Below are 13,692 nucleotides of genomic sequence, written 5' to 3'. Positions count from 1 at the left end.
CGGGATTCGATCCCGCGACCTCGTGCTCAGCAGCCCAACACCATAGCCACTGAGCAACCACGGCGGGTGACAAGAGATTGCCAATCCTGCAATACACCAAACACACTTTACCACATGGTCTGGGAATGCAAAAAAAACCACGTACAATGCCAATTCAACCACCAACAGAATACCAGTGTGAGGCCCAGTTGACAAATCCAATACATGAGCGGCTATCTTGAATAGTGAAACCGCCTACCTTTGGGCGTAAACAGGTTGGTCTCCGAAATAAAGTTTATTCACTCACTTTGAAAAACGATCCGAGGAGCTTCTAACGGATCATCAACAGGCATCATAACTATACAAGAATATAAATCCAAAGTCAAAATGGGGGCTGACAGATGAACACACGCTGAGACTAAAGTTGTCTAAACAAGAATAAATAATAAACAGGTTAGCCAGCCTGCCTGTTGCACTTTACTCCTGTTTGGACAACCTGTAAAGCGCCACATAAATGTAGAAATATTCTCTTCACAGCACAAGGCACTTTAGGATGGGGAATATGTATAGTGGAGCAACTATGTCAAATGCACTGGTATTTTCGTGGAAGAAGAAGAAGAAGTCGCAGAGTAGTGCGGACGTGCCCACATCGGCTCCCTTTTTCCAAGGTTTTCGGCTGTTTTGCGAAGCCGACCCACGGAAACTATACCTTTTATGAAGCGGCAAGTTCCGAGGATTCCGCAGACAGTGGACTCTTATCGGTGGGTGGACTTTTCACCATTTTGTGACTCCTCGAATCTCTGACCACGCCGCGAGAGCGCCAAGCCTAACGGGCTACGCCTACTTAGGCGCGGCAGCGCGAGAAGGCGTAGGCCTAACCCCCCGCCGGCGCGGGCGACCGGCGTTCCAAGCGAACTACTGACCAACAGAAACCATGCCCGGGGCCATACTCGTCGAGGGGATGGAAATCGCCCCGGAGGAGCTCGATGAAGCGGGATGGACGACCGCCCTCGGCAGCAAACGAAAACAACCAACGAGTACGCCGTCATATGGCGGGCAACGTGTCACCAAGAATATGCCGGCTGGCAGCCGCACGGCCAACTCGCCGGCCAAAAGGTTCATGAAGCAGGTAACGGCAGCCTCGAGGCTACCGAAATTACCCAAGGACCAAATCAAGATCATCGTGCGCCCCAAAGGAGGCCTTGACGTTTCCAAAACGGATATCATACTCCTCGCCCAAGCCCTGGCCATGGCGGCGGCGTTGACGGAACAGCAGACTGCCGAAGACACCGTGTGCCCAAACAAGATGCAGAACATTTTGGTTATCTCTACCCCTCACGATCAAAACGCGAAGGCGTATGCTAGAATCAGCAAGATACATACCAAGCTCGGCGCCTTTGAGGTGTCAGCCTACATTTCTGCCCCTGATGACACGTGCAAAGGTGTAATAAGAAACATCGACCCTTCATTTGACGAAGGAGCCCTTAGGAGGATGATTCTGAACCCAAGAAACCCTACGGCGTTGGAAGTCAGAAGAATTAAGAACACACAAGTAGTTGTTATACTGTTCGACGGCATGCGAGTGCCCAACACGATCATGTGTGGAGCCGCCCTCGTTCCATGCTTTCTGTACAAACGGCAGATGGATGTATGCTACGCGTGTGGCCACGTGGGTCACCGAGCCGACGTGTGCCCCAGTAGCGAAGAGGAAAAGAAGAAATGCCACGGCTGTGGGAAAATGAAGTCATCAGAGTCACAAGAGGAGGAACACCAATGCACACCCAAATGTGAAGCATGCGGCGGCCCCCATATCACCGGGGATAGAACATGCAAACAACGCTACCAGATCCCATACATCGTTAGGCGTCGGCGTCGAAGGCGACGACAAATGTTGCGAAAAGCACAGATGGCCAGCGGCGATGACATCAGCATCTCCTACGCAAAGAACTCGGCGACACCTGCGGCAGCATATGGTGGCTCCAACCTGCAATCCCGCTCACAATCGAGGGGGCGCTCTCGCTCCAGGAGGCGAACCGGCTCAGGGAAAGGCGGGAATTCCAGCGCATCCAGGTCGAGATCCCGGTCCCGGTCTCGCTCCCAGCCCGCGAAACGGGCCACGTGGGCCGACAAGGTCAAGGGCTCCGGCACAGCACCGTCGATGGGAAAGAAGACTACGACGGCCAAAAGAGCAAGCGGTGAGGCACAGTCAGAGCAAGTGAATGATCCGCGAATCCAATCACTTGAGGCGGAAAATCAACAGCTCAGGCGCGAACTTGCAGAGCTTAAAGAAGCCCTAAATAGCATTAGAGGGCAAATCTCGAACCACGATGAGGATAAAATTAAAGATCTAGGCCCACTTGCTGGTAAATCCAAGCGTAAAGCTCCCAACCCAGACCCGGTCAGCGAGTCAGAAGAGGAGGATGAGATGGCTGAGCCGAGCGAAGCCATAGCTACCGCCGCCGATCCTCCTGCCAAAATAAACAGCAGAGGCAAGCTAGCTGCCATAGAAAAGACCCTAGGACGCATGATGGAAATGCTCACCGGGATGGAGACGAGATTAACTCAACTAGAGAGACCCAAGGTCCAAGCCAAAGGCAGGCTTACGGTGTCGACAGTGCAGAATCAGGCAAACCCGAATCCCGAAAGTGGGGCTAAAGGGCTAATTCATCATACTCAGTAGGCAAAATGGCGAACGCAAACAGCACGAATCTGAAAATCTGGCAGTGGAACTGCGCAAGTTTCCAGAGGCGCAAGGCCCCACTAGGACAGTTTATCAGGTCTATTGCGGACAAGCCGCAAGTTATATTGTTACAGGAAACGCTATGTACAGCTGAAATTTCCCTCTCGGGGTACCGCACGGTAGCATACAGGAGAGAAAAGGGCAGAGGTATCGCTACCCTAATCAGAAAAAACATCTCGTTCGTTGAGCACGAGGTCCGCGCGTACAAAGCGGGCCTCGAGGCCCAGTTAATAGAGATCGTACCCAACAGAACAATCAATTCTAAAATTTTCATCCTCAACGTGTACAGCGCACCATCGGATAGGAAAAGAGACTTTAAAGCATTACTAGGCACCACGTCTAGGGCGGCGAGAAACGCGCCTCTCGTTGTCGCGGGTGACTTTAACGCACCCAATACGGAATGGGGGTACAGTTACAAAAGTGCAAAAGGGACAAACTTGGCCTTCAACGCTGCAGAGCTCGGCTTAATACTCGTCACAGACCCGAGGCTCCCCACCAGATCCGGTAATTCGGTCAGTCGAGATACGACTCCCGATCTCACCTTCCTCCGAGGTATCGAGGGCACGTGGGACAACCTCCAGGAGGGGCTAGGCAGTGACCATTACATACTTGAAATTATGTTGCGTGTCAAACCCAGACCACCCGCGAGATATGAGTATGTGGACTGGGACCTGTTTCGAAAAATCCGAAATGAAACAGTCCCGCCAGACGAAACTTATGCAGATCTGCTAGATAATCTGAACAAGGCGGTTAAAGGAGCAACCAAAGAAATCATTACGGACGTTGAAGTTCCTAAAATGGACTCGAGACTTGCTCACCTTCTGGAGGCTAAACACGCCCTCTCAGCCAGGTGGAAGACCCAAAAGCTTAATCGTAGACTCAGATCGAAAATCGCGCTTCTTAACAAGGAGATTGAAACCTATTCGGCCCAGCTCGCCCGGCAGCAATGGGATGAGACGTGTACCGAAACGGACGGGCGTATGCGAAGAGGTAGCAAATGGAGCTTACTTAAAAGTCTCCTCAACGATAAACAATCTAAGGACACTCTTAGCCTTGCAACGGATAGGCTCATTAAAAAGCAAACCGCAATCGGTCTCACCGACAGGGAATTAGCCAACAACTTAGCACGTACTTATCTCCCCCTCGCCGAAGACGCGGATCGCCCAGTAGAGCGTTTGAACTACATGGGATTGTCGGCACCTGATCTAGACGAACCTTTCGCCGTGTCAGAGATCAGACACGTTCTCTTCAATCTAAATGGCAGATCAGCCCCGGGACCAGATGGAATCACGAACAAACTCCTTAGGAACCTAGACGATAGGGCAATCGAGATAGTCACGGCCAAAATAAATGAGGTATGGAAAAGTGGACAGGTCCCGATAGACTGGCGTACCGCAAAAGTGGTACTCATACCCAAACCAGGAAAACCTCCACATATAAATAATCTGCGGCCTATTTCCCTTACATCATGCATCGCCAAGGTTGCGGAGCACGCGATACATAACAGGATCACTGAACATATTGAAAACAAGGAGCTATTTAGACACAATCTAATCGGCTTTAGACAGGCGTTGTCCACGCAGGACGCTATGCTTTTGCTTAAGAAAGCAATCTTTAATAACCCTACTCGCGACGTGAGAGGGATCCTCGCACTGGACCTCTCCAAGGCTTTCGACAGGGTCGCGCATAAACACATCCTGACAGAGATTTCGTCTCTCAACCTGGGCCAGCGGTTTCATGATTACACCAGATCCTTCCTCGCTGATCGCAAGGCACACCTTCGACTAGGCATGGTCACGGGAGGACCCTACGAACTAGGCACCTGCGGCACCCCGCAGGGCTCAGTCCTCTCCCCACTCTTATTTAATATAGCCATGCACAAACTCTCCACTCGCCTCGCTGCAATTCCGAACGTGGGTCACGCCATTTATGCGGACGATATTACGATCTGGGCGCCGGGCGGATCGCTAGCTATGCTCGAACAGTCGTTACAAAGCGCGTTGGAGGCTACCGAAGATTTTCTTTCAAACACAGGCCTTGAACTCTCCCCCGCTAAATCAGAGCTACTGTTATACCGCCAGTCCAGACAGGGGGTGAGAAATCTTGCGCCTCTGGAAACTCTGCCGGTAGAAATTCGAGCTAAAAATGGGCATCCCATACCGAGGAAGGACTTGGTCAAGATACTAGGTCTCCTCATCGATGCCAAGGGCTGTAACTCGACGGCCCTCAACAGGCTCACTGGACAGGCTAGTAATGTCCTAAGACTTGTAGCCCGCGTCTCAAATCGAAGAGGCGGTCTTAAAGAGGATAATTTGCTCAGAGCTTATCAGGCATTCTTCCTGAGTCATGTCACCTACATCGCGCCGTACCTTAATTGGGGTAACGCGGACAGGCTAGTAATGTCCTAAGACTTGTAGCCCACTGGACAGGCTAGTAATGTCCTAAGACTTGTAGCCCGCGTCTCAAATCGAAGAGGCGGTCTTAAAGAGGATAATTTGCTCAGAGCTTATCAGGCATTCTTCCTGAGTCATGTCACCTACATCGCGCCGTACCTTAATTGGGGTAAAGCGGAAAAGGCCAAGCTCGACTCCCTAATCAGAACCGGCCTCAAGCGCGTGCTCGGCCTTCCGCAGTCCACAAGCACTGAGAAGCTGCTGGAGCTAGGACTCCATAACACCATCGATGAGCTAATAGAAGCTCACACAGTGGCTCAGATAATGAGACTTTCATCCACTAAGCCAGGGATTAAGATTTTAGAAGAAGCAGGAATCCAACCCAGACATGAACCGGCGACCAAAGTTAGCTTGACCCGGGAAACCAGAGCTCACATCATGGTTGACCCCGTCCCGCGAAACATCCACCCAGTGCATAACCAAGGCAGAAGATTCGCGAGAGCCAAGTCCATCCTTAAAAGGATCAATCAGCAGAAGCTAGATGCCCTCTTTGTCGATGCTGCCAGATATGACAGTGGGGATAAGTTCGCTGTCACGGTGGTAGACGTGGGGGGCAACCTGGTCAATGCAGCCTCTGTTTATACTAAGTTTGCCCATGTGGCGGAGGAAGCGGCGATCGCTCTGGCTTTTCACAGCTCAAAAGTTCCCGCTATCGTCTTCTCGGACTCGCGCACCGCGGTTAGATCGTTCTCGTCCGCCCTCATATCTGAACAGGCGTACAGTATTGTGATCAAAGCACTACGAAGGACTAGGGAGAGTACCGAAGGAGGATACCAAATCTCGTGGTTCCCAGCCCATCTAGACAGCTCAATTAACCCGCTTGGATGTAATCCTAACGAGCAGGCCCACCGGAGAGCGCGCGATTTCACGCACCGCGCTGTCGCGGGTAGCCAGGCTTGGAACGAGGTCAACATCCACAAAGATCCATTAAGTACATTCCACGAAATTGTTTCTCATTATCGACTAGGCAGGAGGACATTTCCACCCCCTCACCCCAAATTGAATAAACCTCAGGCTACCACACTAAGACTCCTGCAAACCCGTACATATCCCACTCCTCGGTCTCTTCACAGGATAGATCCTGAACACTCACAGTCGTGCCCCAAATGTGGTCATGACTCATGCTCCTTTGACCACATGCTCTGGCTGTGTCCAGCCCTTAACGCCTCTCCACCCATCACGAAAGAACAATGGCAGGACTCTCTCAAGAGCAGCAATCTCAATATTCAACTCCAGGCTGTCCAGAGGGCCCACGACATTGCCGCGGGACTTGATCTCCCGGTTCCATCGTGGGCGGAGCCACCGACTTGATCTTCGGGAGCCTTCGGTTTGGCTCCCCGAGGTCTCAGTCCCTCAGGACTCAAATAAAGTTCTTGTCATGTCATGTCATGGTGCCTCTAGAATTGTTGAATGATACGCCGCCATGCACGTGAGCATATTTAAACAGCTACAACATGGCATATTTTTCTGCCTCCTTTTTTTCGCACGGCACGTAACTTTGGTGAGAAATTACCGTGGAGGAGAGAAAAACGAGCCATCTTCTCTACGCAATCGATGAAACTTGGTGGATTGTTCCTTCTGGTGGTGAAGACACGACAATCGTCTGTCTGCTTCACGGCCGGGCAAGATCATATTTGAACGCACACGCGTAATTTGTACAAATAAAAATTAAAAGGCCCGCCTTATTTCAGAGGCCTACATAATCACTTATTGTGGGGACAGTCCCGTAAGCCATGCGTCACTCACGCTATACAAAAAAAAGGTTCTTGGAAGCATCTAATCTTCACGAATATCGCACTATATCTCCTTTTACCACTCGCCTGTCTGGTTTTTATTTTAATTGAGGAACTGTATGGTGCGTAGGTGTATACGCATGAGTGAGTTCTTCTCTTTGTATTGCTGTTTGAAAGCGATAAACTTTTAGTCGTCAGTCTGCACTCGTATTTCGTCTCTCTTCGTTGTCCGTATTTGTAGTGCGCGCTTTAAGTAATAATGCGAAGTTACTATTCGCGGAGATATTGCGCTGGAAAGCACGCCCCTCATAACAGCGAATCTCAGTTTAGGAAGCTCGAAGCTTAGCCTTCTATTGGCAAAACGAATTTACCATATATATTAGCGTAGCGTTATAGTCCCCGCACCGGCTGTTGGGGTGCCGATGTGCGTTATTGTTATGCTGGATATCGGGTATGGCACAACAGGGGCACATAATAGGGCACACGCAAGAAATGGCTTCAGTATTAGTGGAGAACCTACTCAGTTTATTAGTTCACTTACATATTTGTATCTATATTCTCCTAATTGTAGTTCAGAAGTACAACATGGCAATCCACTTGAAGTGAACTCTTATCGTACCCCACATCCGCTACATTGAAGTAACTGTGGCTTTGCCTAAAATTCGTCTCTAGAAGATCTCCAGCATTTTATTAACGTTTGTAAGTCTCTCTCCATGCTTGAAGTGTTTTTTTTTTGGCATCGTCTGTGTACCGCATACTGTTGAATCATCGAATAATTATATTAATCGATTTTGGGAATATTTTTGATAACATAACTGGTACTATTGATGAGTTTTCATGCATTGACAGTTGCATTTCCCTAAACTTTTGTAAAGAACATAATGAAACAAAGCTCCTTGCTTGCATTGGGTTTACAGTGTCTCAGATGTGACTTTCGAGGCGCTAGAGTGACAGACATGCACGAACTATAAACATACTTCGCATGACTAAACCATGACGAACGATATAACTGCACGTCTAGAAAACGATGGCCATTGCGAACCAGCTTCTACGCCCCCTTCTCTGCTTTTCTGAGCCACTCCTGAACGGTTCGCATTAAAATGAAATGAACGAACAAGAAGACAAGGGATAGCGAAAACCGCAAAACGACAAACATTGCTTTAAACGACGCCTCGGGCCGAGTCGCAAGAAAGTCAAGGCGTAAGCTAGCAGCCTGGGATAAACACGCCCTCGGAAGAGCGCCGTGCGGCCCCACAATTTATCACCAAGGCAAGAGGAAGCGCCTAGACTGCGATTTGAGTCCCTTTTATTCTTTTGCTGTGTTTGTTCATGCTCATGATTCCTTCCCCCATTGCCCTCCCTCCTTTATGGTCTGCACTCCAAAATCCCATTTGCATTCGCTTCTTCTTGAGTCGGCCCTGAAAAAAGAAAATTTGCCGTATCGAGTAAGATTTTCATTTGCTTTCGCTCTCGAAAATTGTGGCGTCTTCCAGCATATTTCTGTCGTTTCCCCGCGCCCCTTCTCTTCACTCGTACTCTTACTGCTTCGTGAGCTCCAACAGTTCTCGAGAAGAGCCTATCGAGTGAGAAATACCTAATATTCTATGTGAGCTGTCAAACCTGTCGTCATGGATGATTAAATTAAGTTATTACATTACTTTAGTTATTACATTAAATTAATCATTACAATACTGTCTCGCGCTGCGGCTGCAGACTCGAAAAGACCACAAGTTCTTCTCTCGCTGTCAGTGCGATAGTACTCAAAAAATATGAGGGCACACAGAAAGGGAGCTGAATGCAACGAACGACTTGCACATCAGAAGTGAGTTGACAAGTTTGGATGGCATGTAGGTGCATTTCCGCCAGAAGTAACGATTTGGGCCGTGCCTTCTAGATTTTTACATCCCAGAATGCTTTTTTTTTCGCTTGTACTTGAGTCCTTGTCTTGTACTTGTCTACAGTTCTTTTTATGTCACGTGCAGAGTCATTCTCCTTCTCCATTCATCCCAGATCACATCCTTTTGACAGATTACTACGCTTCCATAACCTTGTCGCGGCGCATTAGCCCATCTAAAAAAAAACTGTCTCCGAGGACAAACACTGATATGAAAGAACGAAAAGGGAAAGCAGGCAGATCAATCAGGTTGCACCTGGTTCGCTACCCTACATTGATGGAACGGGAAGCGGGTTGAAAACAAAACGCAAAGGAGAAGAGAAAGCGATAACCAAGGATGCTAAAAAGATTCGTGCCCATGGACTCAAAAGCCACGGGGGCACTGCGGCCCTATTTGTAGACGCGATGAACGTTTAGTGCATGCACATCAATTGTTAAATAATTGCTCATCACGACTACAGCAGGGATTAGCTGAGCAAGGGTAGTCAGGCACGGGAGCTGATTGTTTGGGTTAGCGAAAATAATATGTAACAAAATTTAAATATAGCATATGACATATGCTATATGTCACGTGTATATGTGTACCAGAGTCATATATGTCTGCCAGTGTGATTGCCCCTTCAATACAATACGAAAGTTATAGAAATAAAACGAAACGCCTCATATCGGTGATGGTGGAATGACAAAATAAACGTGTAGTTGTCGCAAAAAAAAAGGAAGTGAACAACACACGAAAAATTCACTGACATTCCTTTTTTCTCCTACATTTTTTATCATGCTTCACAGAAGCTCCATTTTCGTTACGGTGCTGCCACGTGCACACATGCGTAGAGAGAGGAGAGTAAATAGTTGCCTCGCGAAAAACGCAGAACTGCTCTCGTTTATTCACGAGATTTATTATATTTTATTGCAAATAAGAGGGATAGATTATTATGTATTTGCACTCGGTAGTTAGCACTCAAGCGAAATTATTAAAATATCATGCATGCATAGCACATATTTCTCTTTTGTGCTATGCGAAGCCTGAATTACGCTGGCGCAATAGTTGGCAGCTGTGTTGTAAGTGAGCTGAAATGACGTCCAACGCTGCTATTAGTTACTCGAACAGATATATTTCCATCACTCTGAAATCATGCACTGTGCTTAATTGTTAGTTCTGAATGGCTAGGTATATTTCCTATGTTTTCGTAGGAGTGAATTGTCAAAAATAAATTTTACTGCTGTTTACAAAATGCAGTTATCACTCTTGTCGTAACATTCGTCAAGGCTTTTTTTTTTGTAATTGGTGCGAAGAGATGAATTTTAGATCGGAAAAGAAAAGTGCTGCATTGGACGAGTTTTATTTCCTTCTATTAGAAAAATTAAGGTGAAATAAACAAAGTGTAACCAGCCTCGAAGAGCTGGGGTCGTATATTTAAAGATTGTGCTATATAATAATATATATAATAATATATATAATATATATAATAATATATAATAATATTGTAGACGCAGGCGCGGTGAGAGGATGCGAAAATGGTGTAAGGAGGTTTTCATATGGCGAAACGGAAAACGACCTATCGATCGTCGCAAAACGACTCTATACGCTTTATACGCTCCAGTGAAAATGCGGACGCCTGCAGTTGTATGACGTACTTGCATAGCTGCACAGGTTGTTAGGCGCGTACGAGCTAGCGATCGCGCGCGAGCGCGAGCTCAAGAAAGCGACACATTCGTTCACTCGCGTCTCTTTTGCACGCTTAGTTGGTGTTCCGGAAGCCGTAAGATGGGTGTTTACCGGAACGGCTTTCACTGTTTTGTCTTACTGTCCCTTCTTTTCCTTCCGCGCTCTTTTGTGCTCGAAATATTGCGCAATCAACTTCTGTTGAGTGTGGACGAAGTGGAGTTGAAGTTGAAGTGGAGCATGCACCTGCCAGAAGAAAGGACGCGTATGTTCTTTGCAAGTACCGGCAGAGCTCTCTATAAAACAACGGCTAGCTCCTTCCTGCTTCAGTGCGCCTTGGGAACAGCGCAGAGTCTCGACGTCACTCTACTGCAACAACGCAGCAATGTGCGCTTTTCTTTTTCTTGATAAAACCGTCAGAAAGAACATTCAGATTCCCTACGATGGTCACCGGCGGACAGGTGTGCCAGCAGCCAACTTCCGAACAACTATTGGGGTGCGCTCGTAAAAGTGGTCGCTGTAAATGTCAGAAGAACCCGGAATCATAGCGCCTCCTGAAATTCGGGGAACTGCCGCACGTTAGTGAAATACGCGATTTTTTTTATCGTTCAGTGAAATGACAACCTTGCTAGTATATGAATTTCCTTTCCATTTCCTTTACATAATATCCATTGCATTCCATAAAATTAAATATCTCGATTTCCCACTTCACCTTGCAATGCTGACTAGCGCAATGTGGTTCTATTCTCAATATCAGATGCACAGCCACATGCGGTGCAGTTGGCTGCCAAATAAGAATAGAGATAACCAGCTCATGCATATGTATTCGAGAATAAACAAACATTATTGGGCCACCTTGCAGATAACAGACATGCACAAAACGCGAGCACCGCGCTATATCTACACTCGCTGAAACTACAAAGAAATCTCCCAACTAATACTATTCTGCGGTGCACTGTGTTTTCGCGTTTCGCTCTTTGAACGGAGAAGAAGCTAACCTGCAGGTTGTGTGGATATAGCAGAAACGAAACAACCGCAAAGCAATAAAGCCATAGTGTACTGATGGGAACAAGTAATCAAGCGCTGTGTCCTTCGTAACATACAGGAAGAGGCTCACTTTTGTTATGTCGCAAAATTTTTTTTCCCCAGAGGTCGCCTTGCGGGGGCGCAGCGGAAAAACGTGCCCGCTCTCCCGATACTTGGCTGCGCGCGGCATCGATCCCCGTCAGAGCAGCGAGGGCCGCCCGTCGAGAGACTCGCCACACAGCCGAGAGAATGCGCACGGTTTCACGACGGCGGCTTACAGTAGCGCGAGCATCGCACTTTGACAGTCTTCCTAGCTACGTTGCAGCTTCTTTACACACATCGGCTGCCGTCTGCGCAGTGTCACCGTTTCCTCTGTTTATTTTATTCTATTTTATTCTTTTTTTTATTGTGCACTGCGTCGCGTGTGCCGAATCGTCTTCGTGGTCACGCAAGGTGAGTCATTTTTTTTAAATTTTTTAACCCTGCTATCCTGAAGCAGGATTCCGGTGTTTGGGATTCCGGTATACGTGCTTGTCCAAAGCCAGCTTTTCGTGCCCGTTTACAGGGCTGTGACACGATGACACGGCCAAACACAAGCTCCGGTGCCGGGACGGACTGGACCCAGTGGAAGACGCTAAGCTCCTGTGTGGTTCTCTTTTGGATGTATGCAGTGGTGGCACACTGTCGGATACAGCAGAGGCCAGTCAACAAGGAACAGCCGTACGGTGGGTAATCACTGGAGATGAGCCATTCCCTGCGTTGTTCTTGGCCGCTTATTGCTATGTGTTATCGCGCTCTATTTGATATATAATATACATTCACGATTACTTTATTATTCTTGATAGTTGTGATCTTTCATTGCTGCCAAACTACGCAGAACACAGGTAAAAAAAGATGAACAAGTAGACCGTATGGAAATGTTCGCTGCTACGAGACGCGGAAGTTATTTCACCGTATGAGTAAGAAAGTTGATTACGTCCGTTAGAGGGTATAACGAAAGTCGGAAGTTCAGTGTTTGAAGAAAGGAATGCATCAACGGCAACAAGTTCCCTTGTCTTACTGTCTAAATTCTCTCATTTCTTAAAGAAATACAAAGGATCACCAGGACAGAAGAGATGGAGAAATGTTTGCCTTTATGTTTAAAGCATACGAATCACTCCTACAAATAACAGTTAATATGCAAATGTGGTATAAAGTTATTGCCGTGGTTTTATTCTAACATAATAAAAACATAGTATTGAAGGTTTCAAAATGCAGGACAGCAGATAAATACGCGAATAAGCCTCCGATACTTATTCGTTTTCTGGAAATCTAGAATAACGTTAAGCATCGTTTAAAGCTAGCACAATTCACATCCAAAACGCTGTTAGATGGAGATAATCTTGTGAAAGACAACAATAAAAGCATCTTTGTTTTTGTATCAGGAGGAACATATACTTTGAAACAATTCTCGTGGGCGGATTTCCAAAGTGGGTTGCTGTTCGTTTTTTTTTCGTGTGTTTTTATTCTACTGATACTGTATTATTTTTGATATAGCATTAAACCAACTATATCACAACGCCACAGCCAGAGGGTGCTTACCACAAAAGTGTACGCAAATCTTTCATGCTGCTCCGTATTATTGGATCGCCGAGGAAGTTTATGCGCTTATTTTTCACATGTGCATTAAACGTCTGGACACCCTCAAAACATAAATGTAATGGCAAAATGCTAACTTAAGGTAGCGAAAATTCCAGTAGTGGGTATCTCTGGGGACGGCATCGAGTTCTAGTCGTTAATAGTTCCTGGAAAAAAGGAATTCTTGAACACTTCAATACGTGCAAAATATGGGGTTAAAGTGTGAGTTAAAGTGTTTTGTGTTATAACATTCAAGGGCCTGTTGTCCATCCTAATCAACGCCGGGCAGGTTAAAATCACTAATGATTAAGATTTTGGATTTTAAGTATTGCGCCATATAAGCTTCTAGTTTTCTCAAGTAATCCGGAGCTACTTTCACTATACGCTTTGAGCTTGTCATAGAGCAATGTTACCTGTTTGCCCTCAGCTTTTTCAGCCTTAGCACTTGCCCGGAGAAGCTTTTGTTTGTTTAGCGTAGCTTGCAAATAATCATCCTGACTACATGTAGAAGATCCTTTCAGTTTTCTAACGTTATTGAATATTTCCTTTTTTTATTGACATCTTGCAGATGAACAATTAAAGGTCGT

The 13,692-nt window shown here is 46.9% G+C and overlaps 1 protein-coding gene across 2 annotated transcripts; it reads left to right on the top strand.

Moving 5' to 3' along the window:
• Positions 1 to 597: 597 nt before the first annotated feature.
• Positions 598 to 6,542, top strand: LOC139059325 (uncharacterized). Of its 2 annotated transcripts, none has more exons than XM_070537569.1 (2): positions 598 to 2,174; positions 6,409 to 6,542. In XM_070537569.1, the coding sequence occupies exons 1-2, from the start codon at positions 914 to 916 to the stop codon at positions 6,444 to 6,446; spliced, it is 1,299 nt and encodes a 432-aa protein (XP_070393670.1). In that variant the 5' UTR covers positions 598 to 913; the 3' UTR covers positions 6,447 to 6,542. The 2 variants fall into 2 exon arrangements, with proteins under 2 accessions (XP_070393670.1, XP_070393671.1); XM_070537570.1 differs by lacking the exon at positions 6,409 to 6,542 and adding an exon at positions 6,246 to 6,401.
• Positions 6,543 to 13,692: the final 7,150 nt, after the last annotated feature.

The sequence above is a fragment of the Dermacentor albipictus genome, chromosome 4, assembly GCF_038994185.2.
Source record: "Dermacentor albipictus isolate Rhodes 1998 colony chromosome 4, USDA_Dalb.pri_finalv2, whole genome shotgun sequence".
Classification (NCBI taxonomy): Eukaryota; Metazoa; Arthropoda; class Arachnida; order Ixodida; family Ixodidae; genus Dermacentor; species Dermacentor albipictus.
Note: the sequence above shows the minus strand (reverse complement) of the source record. Positions and strands in the feature narration are given on the sequence as shown.

What these genes read in the sequence shown, in the direction of transcription:
- LOC139059325 (XM_070537569.1), top strand. Translation starts at nt 914, where the DNA reads ATGCCCGGGGCCATACTCGTCGAGGGGATGGAAATCGCCCCGGAGGAG. An exon ending in GACGGCCAAAAGAGCAAGCG is followed by an intron (nt 2,175 to 6,408) that starts GTGAGGCACAGT and finishes ATTCAACTCCAG; the next exon opens with GCTGTCCAGAGGGCCCACGA.